Below are 19,530 nucleotides of genomic sequence, written 5' to 3'. Positions count from 1 at the left end.
CAGTATTTCTCTAGAACTGATCGTGTATTAAAACATAAACGCATGTGCCATGAAAACCGAGATAAAAAACTGAAGTGTGCATTGAAGATGGGTGATATGGGAGGGAATGTGGAAGATCCAAACATTTCCTTGCAACATAAAGAGAATCCATTACCACGGAAAAAGAAGCAAAAAACAGGAGAGAAATCCAGGTCTTCTGTTCCACTCACTGATAAAGAGTGCACCGTGGAAAAACTAGAACAGAAAAAAGATGAGATTGAGGGTGATTACTCATCACTCTATAGTATTGCCTCAAAAGTGAAAGATGAATATATGGTGACTGAGTACTCTGTTGAAATACCGCATTCATCCAACAGTGGTGACCCTCTAGAAAGTACATCAGGAGCGATCCATCCACCAAAATTGGTCATCAAGAAAGTTAGCAGTAAAAGAAGTCAGAAACTACAGTTGGAACCGAGCCAGGCAATGTCTGCATTATCCACCTATGAAGAAAATAAAGTTACTAAATATACTTATGAACTTATTGATAAACCAGGTCTGCTGGATTCTGAAGGAAACCATGACATTGATCAGGTTGATTCCTTGCAGGAAGTTCCCAGTAAGCCTGTGCATAGCAGTAACAATTATGATGATGCAATGCAGTTTCTGAAGAAGCGGCGTTACTTGCAAGCAGCAAGTAATAATAGTAGAGAGTATGCCCTGAATGTAGGCCAGATAGCATCACAGCCATCTGTGACCCAAGCAGCTGTGGCTAGTGTCATTGATGAAAGTACAGCAGCATCTATGTTGGACTCACAATCACTGAGTGTTGAAATAAAGAATAGTCATGACAAAAGTGGGATTCCTGATGAGGTACTGCAGACTCTGCTAGACCATTATTCTCATAAAGCAAATGGACAGCATGAAATGTCTTTTAGTGTCGCTGATGCAGAAGTGGCCTCAAGCATGTCAATAAACACTTCAGATGTGGCTGAGGTTACCCAGACTGAGAGAGCTGGTGCAAGTTCCCAATCAACATCTTCAGACAAAGCCAATATGCTTCATGAATATTCAAAATTTCTCCAGCAAGCATTGGAAAGAACAAGCCAGAATGATGCATATTTACCCAGTCAGAACCTTGCTTTTGGAACTGATAGCCCGACCCTTTCAAGTCAACCATTGTTTTCTTCCATGGCCTCAATGACTATGCAGCGTGGCTTTAGGTCAGGCATGAATTCACCATTGCGAGCACCTTCTGAGAAGTCCCACTATGGCTTGATGGTTGGTGAGTCCCAGCACTCCTTTTCTTTTACAAGCGATGAGACAAATCATAGTTCTGTCTCAGCACAAGAATTCTTGGATCAGATGACATCTCAGAAGAAGGTAGAGGCTCAACCTGTCCATCAGGCCTACCAAATAGGCACATTTGAACAGACATTCAGATCTCAGTACCAAAATGCAAGGTCTGGTGTGCCTCCCCCATACAGTGCTGCCAATGGACAAGTAAACCTGAGGGTGCGTGGGGCTAGTGCAGAGTTTTCAGAGTTTCCTTTAGTGAGTGTGCCAGAGGGAAGAGCTCAAATGACTGCTTCGCCAGATGCCACAGCTAGCCAGGCCTTTGGATAGTAGGAAACTGTAATCTTTGTAATGTAACAGGGGCTAGCACTTCAAAATGAAAATTCTTGTATTATGCGCTGCTCTGTATAGGATGGAGTGCTGTATAATCAGTAGTTAATGCAGTTTTGGTTCAATTTAACGCATTTATATAGAAGCCCCATAATCTAGGCCTCTCAAATACCAAAACACAATTGCGCTGCAGTGCACCATTGTTAAAAACATATTTTCTTTGTATACTTCAACCATGCACAGCATGTCCCAGATTCTTGTGTTGTGGCAGGGTTTAACTGTTGTTTAACACTGATGCTGCTGCTATGCCTCACCTTGTAACATGCCCCAAATATTTTGGCACTTTTTAAAGGAAAAAATAATCAGTCACTGCTATTTGTAGGGTGTAAGCGAACTAATAAATTTAGTTTATTTTGGATTTTCTTTAAATTTATGCACTTTTCTACTCCGATTTACTAAGATTGTAAACAAAAAACTAACAATTTGGCTGTTTATATGTAGAAGAATACTTGGTAAGGAGTAATTGGAACATAATTTTTTATCTAACTTGCATTTTCTTCACTTGTGAGGAAGCCCACAGAATTGATGAGTGGGAGAAAAATGGTATTCCACAGTTATCCATTGAGCATTCTATTTATACCATGAGTTTAAAAAAAATTAAATTTTATTTATTTTAGTAATGAATACCTGGGAATTTATTTCAGTGAGAACTATTTTAAGCACAAAGGCTGCTTTACTACTTCCCTAGTCGTGTGATGCAGTTTTCACCTCTCCAAGATGTTGGGCTGCCTTATTAAAATATAGTTTATATCCCTATTTTTGTATGTTTAGTAAATAAAACCTTTTTATGTTCCCTTGCAAAAAATATACCTGTTAATTTATATTGCAGTACTTACCCCATTATCTGTATAATACCTTGTCTACTAACCATTTTTCAAAAATATATAATGCAACTTGTATATCATCCCACAAAATATGTTGCAGCTTTATTAAATTTTCTGTAAATGTGATTTTGTACATTGTGGAATGCTAAGTTTTAAAGATTAGACAGTTTAGCCATTGAAGATCTTGGTTTCCCATTCAAATGCATATGTCAAGTATTTAATGTAGTTTAACAAAATTCCTACAGTTGAATCAGATGATTAAGAATCTTCCTCGCATATAATTAGTAAATTGTCATCTAATTTGGAGAAATACAGTTGTCAACATATTGGTTTTGAGTCGGTAATTATATTCCTTGACTTGTGACTAAATTATTATAAGAGCTTGGTTTAGCAACTGTTCAGAATTCCAATGACTTCCATAAACTGTGACTTAATGGGATGATGCAACTCTTCCAATGAAATGTCACAGGAGATGCTTCTGTAAATATACAAAGGAATTTAGTCATTGGTTTTGGGGCAAAAGTTGTTCAAATTGAGAGACAACATTGGTAAAACTCTTTAGATTTGTATGGTTTGGATATGTTACTGATCAGTGCCACCCTGGAGTTCCATGACTTGCTTTAAGAATGTTTCAACCAAAGATGTAAATTTTATATTTTTTATATTTATACAGGAAACTTTCGATTTACCGGCACCTAAATAACCGGAAATCTCGGTTAACCGGCAAAATTCAGGAGTAGGTTCAGGTAACTTTTATTACTTGCCTTCCTCCATTTGTTGCTGTGCAAGGGTGTGGCTGCAGCTGTTGCTAAGCTACAGAGACGCTTGCAACTTGTGGCCATTGTTCTGAAGCACAGGGTTTGTTGCTTTATACGGAGCTCTCAGCTCCGTATCTTTTACTATAGCTTTCAGTTATCCGGAGTTTTTGATGAACCGGCACCACGTCGGTCCCGTCCGTGCCGGATAAAAAAAAGTTTCCTGTATCGTCTTTGTAGCATTTGAAACATTCTATTTGCTGGGGGAGGTGGGTAAAATATCAAATTGGAAATGATGTCCAGAGGAACTCTTAAATATCCTTCTAATGTTGTTGCAATTTACCAGTGTTGGCCTACATAACTGCAGTCACTGCACTTCAAAGTAACTCATTGGATGTGAAGTGCTTTACGACATTGAGGTGTGATGTAGCACTATATGAATGCAAGTTCTTTATGCCCATGCAGAGTTTAATTGAGACTAAACCATTGTGTGTATGCATTAATTATAGGTCAGTTATGTGTAGTGGTACATTTCAGAAAAGCTCATCTAAGTTTCAGCTGTCCATCTACATCTTCATGCTTTCCAAGCAATAGTTTTGAAATCTTTGTGTGGAACCGCCATGCAAATATTGACATCCTGATTATACTTTCCCAACTTCCAACTATGTCAGCTATCCAAAGAAACACCATGCTATTAGCAGAAAACACTTCTATTAGTTTACAGCAACAGAAATAATATGCTAGTGAGTCAACAAGCAGAGAGAGAGAAATATAGAATACAAAATTCTCAAGATGCTCTGCTCATAGTGCTTGGTATATCTGGCTCCAGGCAGACCGAGATCTGCCCACCTCGTAAGCCCCCAGATTCTCTCAGACACATTAGAGTTTGCGGACCTCAATTTGAAAACCTAGGTTATAATCAAACGAGTTATGTATGGTAGTTTTTTATTTACTGAATGTAGAACACTGGACCAAATATGAAGGATGTCTGTCAGTTGTGATTTTTTTGGTGATAAATGATAATTGGAGTACATTAAGCAGTCACCTTTACCTTGTTCAGTTTGGAAACAAGTTAGGTGATTATGTGCTTTTTTTTGTTTTAACTTTTTTTTTCTCAACCTTGAAATTTATATGAATAAGTGGTTACTCATACTTTTTTTTTTTTAAAGTGAGGCATCTGCAGTTTTATCTCACTGCTACTATTGAAGACACAGTGACCCAGCACAGTTTTGAAGTGCTGACTGTGTACACCTTATTGCCCACAAACTTCAACTTGCGCTTAAGTGAACGCTGATGTATTAAATCAGTCCCTTAAGTTCTTTTTAAATTCAACAATAATAACTATAACTGAGAAAACCATAAGTCTCAGTGATTTATGCCCCTCTAAAAGAAGGGTCTAAAGTCACATGTCTGATGGGCTCTCCTGCTTTTATTCTAGTTTATAGCGTACTGCATTGCTATTTTTACTTTATACATTTCGGTTTCTGGGGATATTTAAACAAAACTTCGGAGTTAGTAAGGTGTTCAATGTACTTTCAAAGAATTAAAACCTGCACTTTTAAAATGCTTTCATTAGAAGGTGTGAGATGTACATAAAATGTACATTAAAACTATTTTCAAACTGTAATCCAAAATCTGTTTCAGCTTTATAGTATTGAGGTTTGTTTTGTGTAATTACATTCATTTAAGTATCTTCTACTAGAGCAGGTAATGTGTTTGATTATAGCCATCGTGTAAATGATTCTTTGCAGTTGGTGGTAATCTAGTGATCTGTACTTGTAATGGCATGGGTCCTTTTATAATGTATAGCTGTACCTTCAGTGATTACAAATATGGTTTCCAATCAGTCTTCACTTTTATGGCTCTTTTTATCGAAACAAATGCATTCCAAGAATGAAAAGTTGTATGTAATGCTGCAGGATTTTTGCATGTATTTCTTTTAATGTGCACATTGTTTTGTTTTCATTTCATCACCCAATATTTTAGCATGAGATGTTAAGTTTTTGGATGATCTATTTCATAGAGGAAGGGGAATAAGGGAGACCCCAAAAACTTACTGTACAGTAAGATCAAAAATTGATTTAAACTGAAACATAACACACTTGGGGGGAGGGGGTGTGCATTCTTCTCCCTATATAATTACAAAGACACTTTATTTTACTAATGGGGCATCTTAAAATATGGAAAAGGGTAATTTTGAAGGTTTTTTTTGTATTCTGTTGTAATGGGAACTCTGAGCATATAATCCAGATTCATACCTTTTTATGTATATAAACTAATGTTTAGACAAAATAATCAGACAACAGTAACCCGGTAACTTCCAGACAGTGATGGTAGCGAGGGTTTGACACTGCATATCTATACAGAGCAGCAAAATGATTAACATGTTAACATAGGTAAAACCGCATCAAAATTTCTAATAGCAGTTGCATAGATTTTATGTTATGCTAGCCATTTATACACAGATGGACTTGCCAAGTGATACTTTATTCTGGTCTCTTAGTACACTGGTCAATTTTATATGTAAGCTTGCTTTTCTATTAATGTAGAAGTGTTAACTAGAGAGATCAATTTTGTAGTATATTGTAAAAGTTAAATTTGTTACAAAATCTGTTGGGCATAGCCTATGTACAAAAATATTTACCCTTTTTGTTCAATTGTTCACTACTCCACAATCAAGTTGAGTGGGATAATTGTGTTTGTAAGAGTCAGCAAATCTGTCAGGCTTTTGTTCACTCCACATAAAACTTGTTCACTTAACTTCAGTATCTTTACATTCAGGGTTTAAATGCTGATGGGGAATGGATTTATCAGTAGTACATACTGATGCAGCAAGTTTGATAATTTGCAATGTGTGATCAAATACTGTGTAGATATGTAATAAAGCAGAATCCTACAATATGCTTTAAACAGTTATCATATGATATACAGTACTTCATAAACTGTTAGAAATTGGAAGTATCACATGTTCATCTTTAAAGAGTCTTTTTAATGCATAGTTATAAATAAATGTTCAGAAATCAGTTATTTTTGTTGGTCTTTATTTAATTTATAAACCATGATGATGCTGAATGACAACATTTGAAGATGGGGAATGCTGCCATACCTTGAAGGATTCTGCGTGGGAGGGAACTTTTATGTGTATAACATTTGTGTATGAAACCTGCTGTGTTATTTTCATCTGTCTTCACATCTGTGACATTTTTATCACAGTGAAGATCTTCTGAACGACATTTGTTTTAGTTTCAAAATAAAAAAGATTAAAAGTGATATTATGTCTTTATTTACAAAAATCATTGCATGAGTATCAGTGCATTGTGAATTTAAATGATCAAAGACCTTGGTGTATTTTTTTTAGTGGTATCCTGGCATTGCCAATTTATGATGTCTGCAGTCTGCTTTATCCTCCAGCCATTCACTTGCAAGAAGCCTTTTTTTAAAAATTCAGAAACATTTTCTGAAAATGTAGCAATGAATATAGAGGGGGGGGGGGGTCAATAGTTAACTGCAGTATATTAGTTATCCCATGAGTGAGGAAGTTGATAATTTCTTGAGTAGCAAAATTGCAACTGAATTATGGAAGTTTTTTCAACTACTATGCAACTTGCCACTGAGTAGATTTAAAAAAAGACACTAGGCTCAAGTGGTGCAGTGAATGAGCTCACCATCCTCACCTCTGGGACTGCCAGTGCAGCTCAAATGGGATGAAAGTCTCCTTTGGCAGAAATAAAGGTTTACATGAAATGCATTTGGAGTTGCCTTAGTCAAGTTCTAAATGGGTGCAGGTTCACAGTACAAGAAGTGCTCATACATTGACAGTGATCGCATTGCTTGTGTGGCAAATTGAAGCATTCAGTCTGGTGCAGAAGGGAATTTGTGTATGGGATTAATGCAAGTAGAGTTTTACTCTGCATCTGGATTGTGCCTTGCTTACCTTGATAGTGCTTAATGCAGGCCCTGTATCCACTCCAGTCAGGGTAGGACTCAGCTGATCAAGATGAGCTTGGTTGTAAGGCCAGTTTAAATCAAATCAAATCAACTTTTTATTGTCATTGTTAGTGCACAAGTGCAGTACAACGAAATGTAGGCTTGCGGCTCCCGAGAGTGTACAATTTGGATTAGGACACTTAAACATTTCAACATATATTTGTACATATATATTAGCATAAATATGACCATAATAAAGGGCATCGGCAGATGTGCAGGCTTTAGTGTTTATTTGTGGAGTTCAGTAGGCTGACAGCCCTGGGAAAGAAGCTGTTCCTAATGCTTCCTGACATCAAGTTAAACTAGTAGAACTGGTAGCTACTTCCTAGTTGACTTCATTTCTTAGAACAGTGTCATGGTTAAGGAGTATTGGGTGACTAGGTTTAACTAACAGTTGGTTAAAAAATAATAATTGTGTTTGAATCCTGGACTTCAGTAGTCCAGTGTGCAGGAGACGATGACCAAAGTTGCTTTAGTACCAAATAACTTTGAGAAATATAATTTTCTTTTTCTTGGCGAAGTCAATGCTGCTTTGAATCAGATGCTAACGGGGGAAACGACCAGTATCGGGAAATGCGATCTACAAATCAGAATTGAATTTATGCAATCCTTTAAAACCAGTGACCAACCTCACGGTGCCGCCAGATTACTGCAGATTCCTACACAAAAATATCACAGAAGCGCAGATCAGTAATAAGGGTGCACAATTTGGCGTTTGGGGGATATTATAGGCTGTATAATATTGGTATAAAACTCAGCGATTTGTTAAAACAATTCTCGGGATAACCGGCCTTAAGAAGTTTAGAGGCGACATCCTTTTCAGTGATTTTGAAACGTACTTGCAGTTATCGGTGGAGCGGCTGATTAATGACCAGTTCTTGGCAATACGTGGCAAGCTGAGCGTGATCCGTGCGTGGGCTGAGCCCCAGCTGAGGATCAGGTAGAGTACAACACCGCGCTTCCCAAAATCTGCCCTGGGAATGCATCCGAGTCAGAGGCTGCTGATACTTTCCGCTTCTCTGAAAACACAACCTTACCAGGGACTGTTTCCTTTCTCTTCATCCTTCTTGGGGCGCCAGCTGGATTTAAAAAATATATCTCTTAAACAACACTGAATTCATAAACGAGGAGGTTGAAACAAGTGGCAGCGTGCGGAATGTACTGAATTGCTGTCTAATTTCGCGATCAGAGGCGGAATACAGAACCGGTTTATTTAATTCTTGCTTCAAGATATATAAAGCACTTCCTCAAAAAAACTAGCTTTTTGCCAACAAAACTGATTTGATCTTCGCTGGGTTAGAAGAAAGGTAAAGTTCTGAAAGTAGATTCGAGTTTGGGGCGAGTGGAGTTGACAGTATTGGTTAGTGTGAAATGCACAAGTGAAAGTCGTTTCTGCATAGATTTGTGCCGAGTTTTCACTGATAATCAACAGTCCCATTTTCTTGTGGGAACGGTGAGAAGTTTGTGTTTGGTAAGGGAGTGAGAAGAGGTGTTACCCGGATCCGGATGCAGAAACCTTACTGGTTTGTATTTGTTGGCACTCGGGGCTGTTTCCTCATGCCAACCCAGTCATGTTTCAGAATTCCATTGAATGAACAAATCTTAAACAGATTCTGGTGGTGGAACATTAAAGGGACACTGTCGTCCCGAAAGAAAAAGGTACCAAGATTTTTATTTGTTGGAGGGAGGAAAGCTGTATGCAGTGTTTTGTCACGGTGAAGTGTTTGTACTGCGGTGTACATCATGTTATTGTGTATTTGCCAAACTTCTTCGTGAAGGCAATACCCCTTTAAATTGCAATGCTTAGCACATTTCCTGATTTCTGACCTGCTTTAGTATACTTAGTAGTATGCACTTAAAAGAAACTCTGGACGGGCTGGTAGAAGGGGGAGAGGAGATACCAAACAATTAATTGTATCGAATAATGGATACCCGAGTGTGATTTCAAGGTAGTAAACTTACCAAGATTTCAGATGATGTATTTAAAATCACCTGAGTTCTGATTGTGAAGTTAGATCAGCTGCAAAGTATTTTTCTAAAAGTATATACTATGAGCTTAATGAAGAGTGGCTGTTTTTAATTTGGGACATATTTTTCTTCTTACAGCAACTTTCATGGATGCTGACACCCACTGCATTCCATTTCATTGATGTTCTGAAGGCAGTCATTCGGCTTTGGGCTCTGCTGTTCGTACTTTGTTTTAGCAGTTTGATGCCATCCGAACTGGTAAATTCAATTATTATCTTATAACCAACTATCAGTGTTTGCTTCACGTATTGTATTCTATTCTCTACCACACCCAACCTCCCGGCTGTTACTTTGCATATGGTTAGTTAACCTGACTCACCGTGCATTCCCTCCCACCTGCAATCTGACTAGAATTTTCAATACCAGATGCCTGTCTACCACTGTTTCTACTTCACCCTCAGAGGTCTTATAATAATATAATTATAATTCAACTTTATTGTCATTGCACAAGTACATGAACAACGAAATGTGATCTTGCAAGCTCCCATGACTGGGAGAAGCAAAGCCGCTGCGTCGGTGCGCGCCGCCATTCCATTTCCACCATTCCGACAATCTTCAGCCCAACGCCCGCTCCTCCTTCCGTGACCTTCTCATCAACCACCCCTCCTCGGGGCTCCTTCCGTGACCACCTGCACCTGGTCTTCCCTGATGGTCACCCCTCCAGGTACTAACCAGGCCTGGCTCTGCTTAGCTTCCAAGCCTTGCCAGTGACTCTGTCCCTAGTCCCAGGAACTAATCACCTCAAGGTTCACTTTCTCGAACACTCTCCTCACCAGCCTCCAAGATCCACCATAAACAAACTCCCAACTTAGCCAGAGCTCCGCATCTGTCCTGCACACCCATCACTGTATTTTTGTAAATCTCCACAGGCTCCTTGACCCCAGTGCATTTCAAAATTCGTGTCCTGTTCTTCAAACCCCTCCATGACCTCACTGCACAATGTCTCTACAATTTCTTCAAGCCCGATGTCTCATCATGCATCCTCCGGTCTTCCGACTCTGGTTTGTTCTGTTAGTTGCTCCCTCTGCTTTTAATGTTGGTGACAGAGACTTTAGACACCACATCCTTATACACTGGAACTCTCCCCCCAAACTTATTTCCCTTACTACCCCTCTCTCCTCATCCAAAAACCTCCTCAAAACTTACTTACTTGGTTATGCATTTAATCATTTACCTAACTTTTCTGCTTTTCCAAAACTCCTTGGAACATTTTGTTATGTGAAAGGCGCTACACAAATATATAATTTATATTAATATTCTGTCGGCTTCTGAAAAGAGAGAAAGGTTCAGCTGTAGACCCTTTATCAGAATTATATGAAGCAACAACACATTTGGAATATTGAAATTAACAGTTGTTAATTTTAGTTAACTCGCGCATTTTCTCTACTAGATTTGGATGCCTGTAAAGTTTTCAAACCATTTGCAGTTAGCTCCAAGTAGGGAAATGTTAGACATGTATAATCAATAGCCATGTTCTGAAGTAGTGAACTGTGACTGAAAAATAAAATATCTTGCAAAGTCAATCTAAAAAGGTACAGTTTTCAGTAAATGCCTTTGTTTAGGATTGTACTTTAAAATGATGAAAAGCAACTTGGGAATAATTGCGCCTTTTAGTGTACTACCATTGTGTATTTAAAGCGGAAGTTATATTCTGAATTCTTCTATAATCCATAATCCAAAATGTTAACAGAGGGAGATTACATTTACTGGTGTGTCTCATACTTCCCTGGTTACCCTGTTTTAGACCTGTTGATAAGAAATCCCTGCCTCCACACCAATTACATTATTACTGAGGATAGTAGATTGTAGGATCACTTCTCACTTATGATGTTACTAGACTATCACGATATTAGGACTGAAATGAGGAGACATTTCTTCACTCAGAAGGTTGTGAATCTTTGGAATTCTCTACCCCAGAGGGCTGTGGATGCTCAGTCGATGAATATATTCAAGACTGAGTTTGATAGATTTTTGGGCACTAAGGGAATCAAGGGATATGGGGATAGGGCGGGAAAGTGGTGTTGATGTAGAAGTTCAGCCATGATCTCATTGAATGGCAGAGCAGGCTCGAGGGGCCGTATGGCCTACTCCTGCTCCTATTTCTTAAATTCTTAAGTTCTTAGGTCACAAATGGGAGAGTTCTTAATAGTGTGTGCTCCCAGACCACATCGAAGTAGCAGTTCTGAAGCATCAGTGTAACAAAGGGTAAATGAGAGATCATGGTAAGTGTCTCATTATTTCCCTTTACAACATATATGATTTGTATTTCCCTTTAAGTAACAATAGGCAACCTGTACTGCAAATGGGAACTGGGGATAACCAGATTGATAGAGAAAATTTAAATGGAAGGACTCAGTCAGTGTTCTGGTACAGTAAAGGTTGAGTTGTTATTAGATCGGTTTCTGCTTCCCTTTGAGCTGCCACCTTGTTTCTAGTCCATTCCAGTTTTCAAAAATCACATTCCATCTTAAAAGTTAGTGGATTACCTTCAGTGGCCACATACATAACAAAGGACGAGAATGGTTGCTACCTTATCAGAGCATGGCAAAGTGTCTCAAAGCATCCTTAATTAATCAAAGTTGAAATTGAACCTTTCAGAAGTTTGTATTTTTGGGTTCCCTTGCTGTCTCGGTGAGTTTTTCTGGTGAGGAGCTGTAATGTCCAGGAAGCTCTCAGGTTTGAACCCTGGTCTTCACTAAGTTAATTAATCTCAGTAGGGGTGGAGGTTGGATGGTACAACAGTGGCCTGAGTTAGGGAGGGGAAATTTGGATTGGCTCCCACTCCTGATCATTTCCTCAAAGTGCATGTGTGTAAATGTTGGGCAATGTCTTCAGGAGGGAAGAGGAAAAATTGCTAAATGGGGAGAAAAAATAATTCTGCAAACTTACATCTTGCACACCATTTTGTTTCTTTGTTTCAAGTTCTGTGTATGCTTTTAGTGTTTTGTATGTTAACTGAATGATGTGCCTACAGCTCAAGTTCAGTCCCTGAAGGCTGCTGATAAATTTTTCATTAATTAGGTCATGCTACAATTGTTTAATTCCAGATTGTGTCTTCAAGTGATCTAAATTGTTGATACATAAGAGGACAGAATGGATGCTTAAAGGCTTTGCTAATATACATGAGAACTGGTTTGACAACCTGTTTAAAGGCAAGTGCTAATTTCTGAATTGCCTGTATAGGTAAAGAATCTAATTAATGAAACTTGTAGGTGGGGTTTTGTTTGAACATAAGAACATAAGAAATAGGAGCAGGAGTCGGCCATTCGGCCCTTCGAGCCTGCTCTGCCATTCAATGAGATCATGGCTGATCTTCTGCCTCAACTCCATTCACCGGCCCTATCACCATATCCCTTGATGCCCTTACTAGTCAGAAATCTATCGACTTCTGTTTTGAATATACCCAATGACTGAGCCTCCACAGCCCTCTGGGGTAGGGAATTCCAGAGATTCACCACCTTCTGTGAAGAAATTTCTTCTCATCTCAGTTCTGAATGGCCTACCCTTTATCCTGAGGCAGTGGCCCCTGGTTCTAGACTCCCCATCCAAGGGAAACATTCTTCCAACATCCACCCTATCGAGCCCTGTAATAATTTTGTATGCTTCAATTAGATCCCCTCTCATTCTTCTGAATTCAAGAGAATACAGGCCTAGTTTACTCAATCTCTTCTCATACGACAGTCCCACCATCCCAGGAATCAATCTCGTGAACCTTCGTTGCACTCCCTTTATGGCAAGTATATCCTTCCTTAGGTAAGGGGACCAAAATTGTACACAGTTCTCCAGGTGTGGTCTCACCAAGGCCCTATATAATTGGAGTAAGACTTCTTTACTCAAATCCTCTTGTAATGAAGGCCAGCATACCATTTGCCTTCTGAATGTGCAGATGCAGCAAACCATTCACTTTCAGTGATTCATGTACATGTACTCATGAAATGGGTGTTAAACATCACATTTAATTGTTTATGTTGCACTTTAGACCTGATAGTAACCTATGTGCTTGCTATGCACAGAATGCAAGTATTTTCATCCTCACCCCCTAAAAAAACTACAGTACTTATTTTTCCAATCTAAAATATAACCTCAGTTTAGGTGTAATAAATAGGACTTTTTTTAAAGATGGTAATGGAGTGAGTCTGACAAACCAAACTTCAACAGGGTTGATTTTTATTGGGAAATGCCAATTCACAGGAATGGTAGCACAGTGGTTATGTTACTGGACTAGTAATCCAGAGGCCTGGACTAATGATTTAGAGACGTGAGTTCAAATTAAATAAATCTGGAATAGAAAGCTAGTATCAGTAATGGTAACTATCGGATTGTCAGAAAAACCCATCTGGTTCACTAATGTCCTTTTAGGGAAGGAAATCTGCTGTTCTTACCTGGTCTGGCCTATATGTAACTCCAGACCCACAGCAATGTGGTTGACTCTTAACTGCCCTCTGAAATGGCCTAGCAAGCCACTCAGTTGTAACAAACCACTACAGAAAACAATAATAATAAAACCGGACAGACCATCCGGCACCGACTTCGGCACACCCAGCCCAGTCGACCCGGCAAAGTCCTCACTAACATCTCGGGACTTGTGTCAAAATTGGGAGAGCTTTCACACAGATTAGTCAAGCAAGAGCCTGACATAGTCATACTCACAAATCATACCTTTCAGCCAATGACCCAGACTCTTCCATCACTATCCCTGGGTATGTCCTGTCCCAGCGGCAGGACAGACCCACCAGTGGTGGCGGTGCAGTGGTATACAGTCGGGAGGGAGTGGCCCTGGGAGTCCTCAACATTGACGCCAGACCCCATGAAGTCTCAAGGCTTCAGGTCAAGCATGGGCAAGGAAACCTCCTGCTGATTACCACCTACAGCCCTCCCTTAGCTGATGAATCAGTACTCCTCCATGTTGAACACCACTTGGAAGAAGCAGTGAGAGTAGTAAGGGCACAGAATGTACTCTGGATTGGGGGACTTTAATGTCCATCACCAAAAGTGGCTCGGTAGCACCACTACTGACCGAGCTGGCTGAGTCCTGAAGGACATAACTGCCAGACTGGGCTTGCGGCAGGTAGTTAGAGAACCAACACGAGGGAAAAACCTACTTGACCTCCTCGCCAATCTACCTGTCGCAGATGCGTCTGTCCATGACAGTATTGGCAGTAGTGACACCACACAGTTCTTGTGGAGACGAAGACCATCTTCACACTGAGGACACCCTCCATCGTGATGTGTGGCACTACCGCCGTGCTAAATGGGATAGATTCAGAACAGACCTAGCAGCTCAAAACTGGGCATCCATGAGGCGCTGTGGGCCATCAGCAGCAGCAGAATTGTACTCCACCACAATCTGTAACCTCATGGCCCGGTATAACCCTCACTCTACCATTACCATCAAGCCAGGTGACCAACCCCAGTTCAAAGAGGAGTGCAGAAGATCATGTCAGGAGCAGCACAAGGCATACCTAAAAATGAGGTGGCAACCTGGGGAAGCTGCAACACAGGACTACATGCATGCTAAACAGCGAAAGCAGCATGCTATAAACTGAGCTAAGCGGTTCCACAATCAACGGATCAGATCAAAGCTCTGCAGTTCTGCCACATCCAGTCATGAATGGTGGTGGACAATTAAACAACTAACAGGAGGAGGGAGCTCCATGAATATCAATGGTGGCGGAGTCCAGCACGCGAGTGCAAAAGACAAGGCCGAAGCATTTGCAACCATCTTCAGGCAGAAGTGCCAAGTGGATGATCCATCTTGGCCTCCTCTTGAGGTCCCCACCACGACAGAAGCCAGTCTTCAGCCAATTCGATTCACTCCACGTGATATCAAGAAACAGCTGAGCGCACTGGATACAGCAAAGGCTCTGGGCCCTGACAGCATCCCAGCTATCGTGCTGAAGACTTGCGCTCCAGAACTAGCTGCAGCTCTAGCCAAGCTGAACCAGTACAGCTACTACAATGGCATCTAGCCGACAATGTGGAAAACTGCCCAAGTATGGCCTGTCCACAAAAAGCAGGACAAATCCAATCCGTCCAATTACCGCCCCATCAGTCTACTCTCAATCATCAGCAAAGTGATGGAAGGTGTCGTCGACAGTGCTATCAAGTGGCACTTACTCACCAATAACCTGCTCACCAATGCTCAGTTTGGGTTCCGCCAGAACCACTCAGTTCCAGACCTCATTACAGCCTTGGTTCAAACATGGACAAAAGAGCTGAATTCCAGAGGTGAGAGTGACTGCCCTTGACATCAAAACAGCGTTTGACCGAGTATGGCATCAAGGAGCCCTCGTAAAATTGAAGTCAATGGGAATCAGGAGGAAACTCTCCACTGGCTACAGTCATACCTAGCATAACAGAAGATGGTTGTGGTTGTTTGAGGTCAATCATCTGAGCCCCAGGACATCGTTGCAGGAGTTCCTTAGGGCAGTGTCCTAGGCCCAACCATCTTCAGCTGCTTTATCAATGACCTTCCCTCCATCATAAGGTCAGAAGTGGGGATGTTCGCTGATGACTGCACAGTGTTCAGTTCCATTTGCAATTCCCCAGATAATGAAGCAGTCCATGCCCGCACGCAGCAAGACCTGGGCAACATTCAGGCTTGGGCTGATTAGGGCAAGTAACATTCGCACCACACAAGTGCCAGGCAATGACTATCTCCAACAAGAGAGACAGTCTAACTACCGTGCCTTGACATTCAATGGCATTACCATCGTCGAATCCCCCACCATCAACATCCTGGGGTCACCATTGACCAGAAACTTAACTGGACCAGCCATATAAATACTGTGGCTACAAGAGCAGGTCAGAGGCTGGGCATTCTGTGTCAAGTGTCTCACCCCCTGACTCCCCAAAGCCTTTCCACCATCTACAAGGCACAAGTAAGGAGTGTGATGGAATACTCTCCACTTGCCTGGCTGAGTGCAGCTCCAGCAACACTCGAGGCTCGACACCATCAAGCAGCCCGCTTGATTGGCACCCCATCCACCACCTTAAACATTCACTCCCTCCACCACCGGCGTACCATGGCTGCAGTATGTACCATCTACAAGATGCACTGCAGCAACTCGCCAAGGCTTCTTCGGCAGCACCTCCCAAACCCATGAGCTCTACCACTGAAATAAAGAGTAGATTGCCTTTCAAAAGCTAGGCTTTATTAACCTTAAAAAACCAGCAAGTACATGTTGAGCACCCAGTCTCAACCAAACTGTAGAAAACTGAATTTAAGATGGCCACCACAGGTCACATGGAATCAACTAACCAATAAGTTTACAGCATATATCTCAAGGCAGGAAAACAGGCAACCAATTACAATGCTTCTTATAAAACAAGAATAATCACCACAGCCACCTAGAAGGACAAGGGCAGCAGGCGCATGGGAACACCACCAGCTCCAAGTCCTGACTTAGAAAGCGTCGGGCAAGTCCTATGTTGTGCTGCGAATAACACTGCCTGCCAGAAGAGAGCATTGCCCGGCTACTAACATTTTAATATAAGCCCATGAGTGAAAGTATCTGCTTTCTCAAATTTACAAAATTAACTGCTGTAACCTTTTATAAAGTGCCTTGGAGGTCACAAGCCAAACACCAAGTTGGACATGTACTCACAATGGTGGAAAACCCAAGTGGAGTTGAGGTGTCTCGCACTGCTTGGTTTTAGTGCATTGATGTAGAACTGAACTGCTTTTACATAAACGTGAAAGTAGCAATAAAGCTGCATTCTTCATTGTACCTTTGATCCCCACCACTTATCTTTTGACTACTGAGTGCTTCCGAAGTTCTGGGTGAGTCACCACTTCCTCCAGTTCAACATTGGGAAGACCTGTGGTCCACATCACAATCTCTGCTCCCTTGCTACTAACTTCAGCCCTCCCCACGGCCAGACTGAACCAGACCATTCATAACCTTGCCATCCTATTGAACCCTGAGCTGAGCTTTAAACTGGCATCCTACCCAAGACCACTTGCATCCACCTCTGCAACGTCAGCCCTCACTCAGCCCCTCTGCTGCTAAAACCATTATACGTGCCTTTCTCAATTCTAGACTTGACTACATTAACACACTCCTTTCTAGCCTCCCATCATCTGCCCTCCATTAACTAGCTTGGCCAAAATTCTGCTGCATGTATCCTGTCCCGCATTGTCATAGAGAGTCATAGAGTAATACAGCACGGATAGAGGCCCTTCGGCCCATCGTGTCCGCGCCGGCCATCAAGCCCTGCCTAATCTAATCCCATATTCCAGCATTTGGCCCGTAGCCTTGTATGCTATGGCATTTCAAGTGCACATCCAAATGCTTCTTAAATGTTGTGAGGGTTTCTGCCTCCACAACCCTTTCAGGCAGTGAGTTCCAGACTCCAACCACCCTCTGGGTGAAAAAGTTCTTTCTCAAATCCCCTCTAAACCTCCCGCCCTTTACCTTGAATCTATGCCCCCTAGTTATTGAACCCCCTACTAAGGGAAAAAGCTCCTCAGTATCCATCCTATCTATGCCCCTCATAATTTTGTACACCTCAATCATGTCCCCCCTCAGCCTCCTCTGCTCCAAGGAAAACAAACCCAATCTGCCCAGTCTCTCTTCATAGCTGAAGCGCTCCAGCCCTGGTAACATCCTGGTGAACCTCCTCTGCACCCTCTCTAACGCGATCACATCCTTCCTGTAGTGTGGCGACCAGAACTGCACACAGTATTCCAGCTGTGGCCTAACCAGTGTTTTATACAGCTCCATCATAACCTCCTTGCTCTTATATTCAATGCCTCGGCTAATGAAGGCAAGTATCCCATATGCCTTTTTTACCACCTTATCCACCTGTTCCGCCGCCTTCAGGGATCTGTGTACTTGCACACCCAGATCCCTCTGACCCTCCGTCTTGCCTAGGGTCTTTCCATTCATTGTGTATTCCTTTGCCTTGTTAGTCCCCCCAAAGTGCATCACCTCGCACTTTTCCGGGTTAAATTCCATTTGCCACTGTTCCGCCCATCTGACCAACCCATCTATATCGTCCTGCAGACTGAGGCTACCCTCCTCGCTATTTACCACCCTACCAATTTTTGTATCATCCGCGAACTTACTGATCATACCCTTTACATTCATATCCAAGTCATTAATGTAGACCACAAACAGCAAGGGACCCAGCACCGATCCCTGTGGTACCCCACTGGCCACAGGCTTCCAGTCACAAAAACAACCTTCGACCATCACCCTCTGCCTTCTGCCACTAAGCCAGTTTTGTATCCAATGTGCCAAGGCACCCTGGATTCCATGGGCTCTTACCTTCTTGACCAGTCTCCTGTGCGGGACTTTATCGAAGGCCTTACTGAAATCCATGTATACCACATCCACTGCGTTACCCTCATCCACACACCTAGTCACCCCCTCAAAAAATTCAATCAAATTAGTCAGACATGATCTTCCCTTGACAAAGCCATGTTGACTGTCCCTGATTAATCCTTGCCTCTCCAAGTGGAGACAAATTTTGTCCCTCAGGATTTTTTCCAATAATTTTCCTACCACTGATGTTAGGCTCACTGGCCTGTAGTTCCCCGGTTTTTCCCTACTACCCTTCTTGAATAATGGTACTACATTAGCGGTTCTCCAGTCCTCTGGCACATCCCCTGTGGCCAGAGAGGTCCTGAATATATGTGTTAGAGCCCCCGCAATCTCCTCCTTTGCCTCACACAGCAGCCTGGGATACATTTCATCCGGGCCTGGGGATTTATCCATTTTTAGGCCAGCTAAAACCGCCAATACCTCCTCCCTCTCGATGTTAATATGTTCGAGCATATCACAGTCCCCCCGCCCTATTTCTATGTCTACATCGTCCTTCTCCATAGTGAAAACAGATGCAAAAAATTCATTTAGAACCCCTCCTACATCTTCCGGCTCCACACACACATTGCCACTTTTGTCCCTAATGGGCCCTATTTTTTCCCTAGTTATCCTCTTACCCTTAATATACTTATAAAACATCTTCGGATTTTCCTTTATATTGCTCGCCAGTGTTATTTCATGGCCCCTCCTTGATCTCCTAATTTCTTTTTTAAGTATCCCCCTGCACTTTTTATACTCCTCTAGGGCTTCCTCCGTCTTTAGCCTTTTGTATCTACCAAAAGCCCTCCTTTTTTTCCTAATCCATTCTCGTATATCCCCTGACATCCAAGGTTCCCTGTGGTTTTTGGAACCACCCTTGACCTTTACGGGAACATGTTGCCATTGTATGATCTCAATCTCCCTTCTGAAAGCCTCCCATTGCTCCGATGCGGATTTTCCTAC

At 41.7% G+C, this 19,530-nt stretch overlaps 2 protein-coding genes across 3 annotated transcripts in view; both read left to right on the top strand.

The window, feature by feature from the left end:
• The window catches only part of znf148 (zinc finger protein 148), a 47,881-nt gene extending 41,367 nt beyond the window's left edge, over positions 1-6,514 (top strand). For both annotated transcript variants that reach the window (XM_085986506.1, XM_085986507.1), the window contains exon 9: positions 4-6,514. In XM_085986506.1, coding sequence (XP_085842632.1) covers positions 4-1,605 — 1,602 coding nt within the window. In that variant the 3' untranslated portion in view covers positions 1,606-6,514. The remainder of the gene's footprint in view (positions 1-3) is intronic.
• A 2,632-nt stretch (positions 6,515-9,146) lies between these two features.
• Positions 9,147-19,530, top strand: part of slc12a8 (solute carrier family 12 member 8) — a 232,458-nt gene continuing 222,074 nt past the window's right edge. The window contains exon 1 of the mRNA XM_085986505.1: positions 9,147-9,457. The gene's annotated coding sequence lies outside the window, so the exon portion shown is untranslated. The remainder of the gene's footprint in view (positions 9,458-19,530) is intronic.

This window comes from Somniosus microcephalus, chromosome 4 (genome assembly GCF_052327205.1).
Source record: "Somniosus microcephalus isolate GS21.2 chromosome 4, FLI_Smic_1.0, whole genome shotgun sequence".
In the NCBI taxonomy this organism is placed as follows: Eukaryota; Metazoa; Chordata; class Chondrichthyes; order Squaliformes; family Somniosidae; genus Somniosus; species Somniosus microcephalus.
The sequence above is the reverse complement of the archived record's forward strand: the minus strand, read 5'-3'. Positions and strand labels throughout refer to the sequence as shown.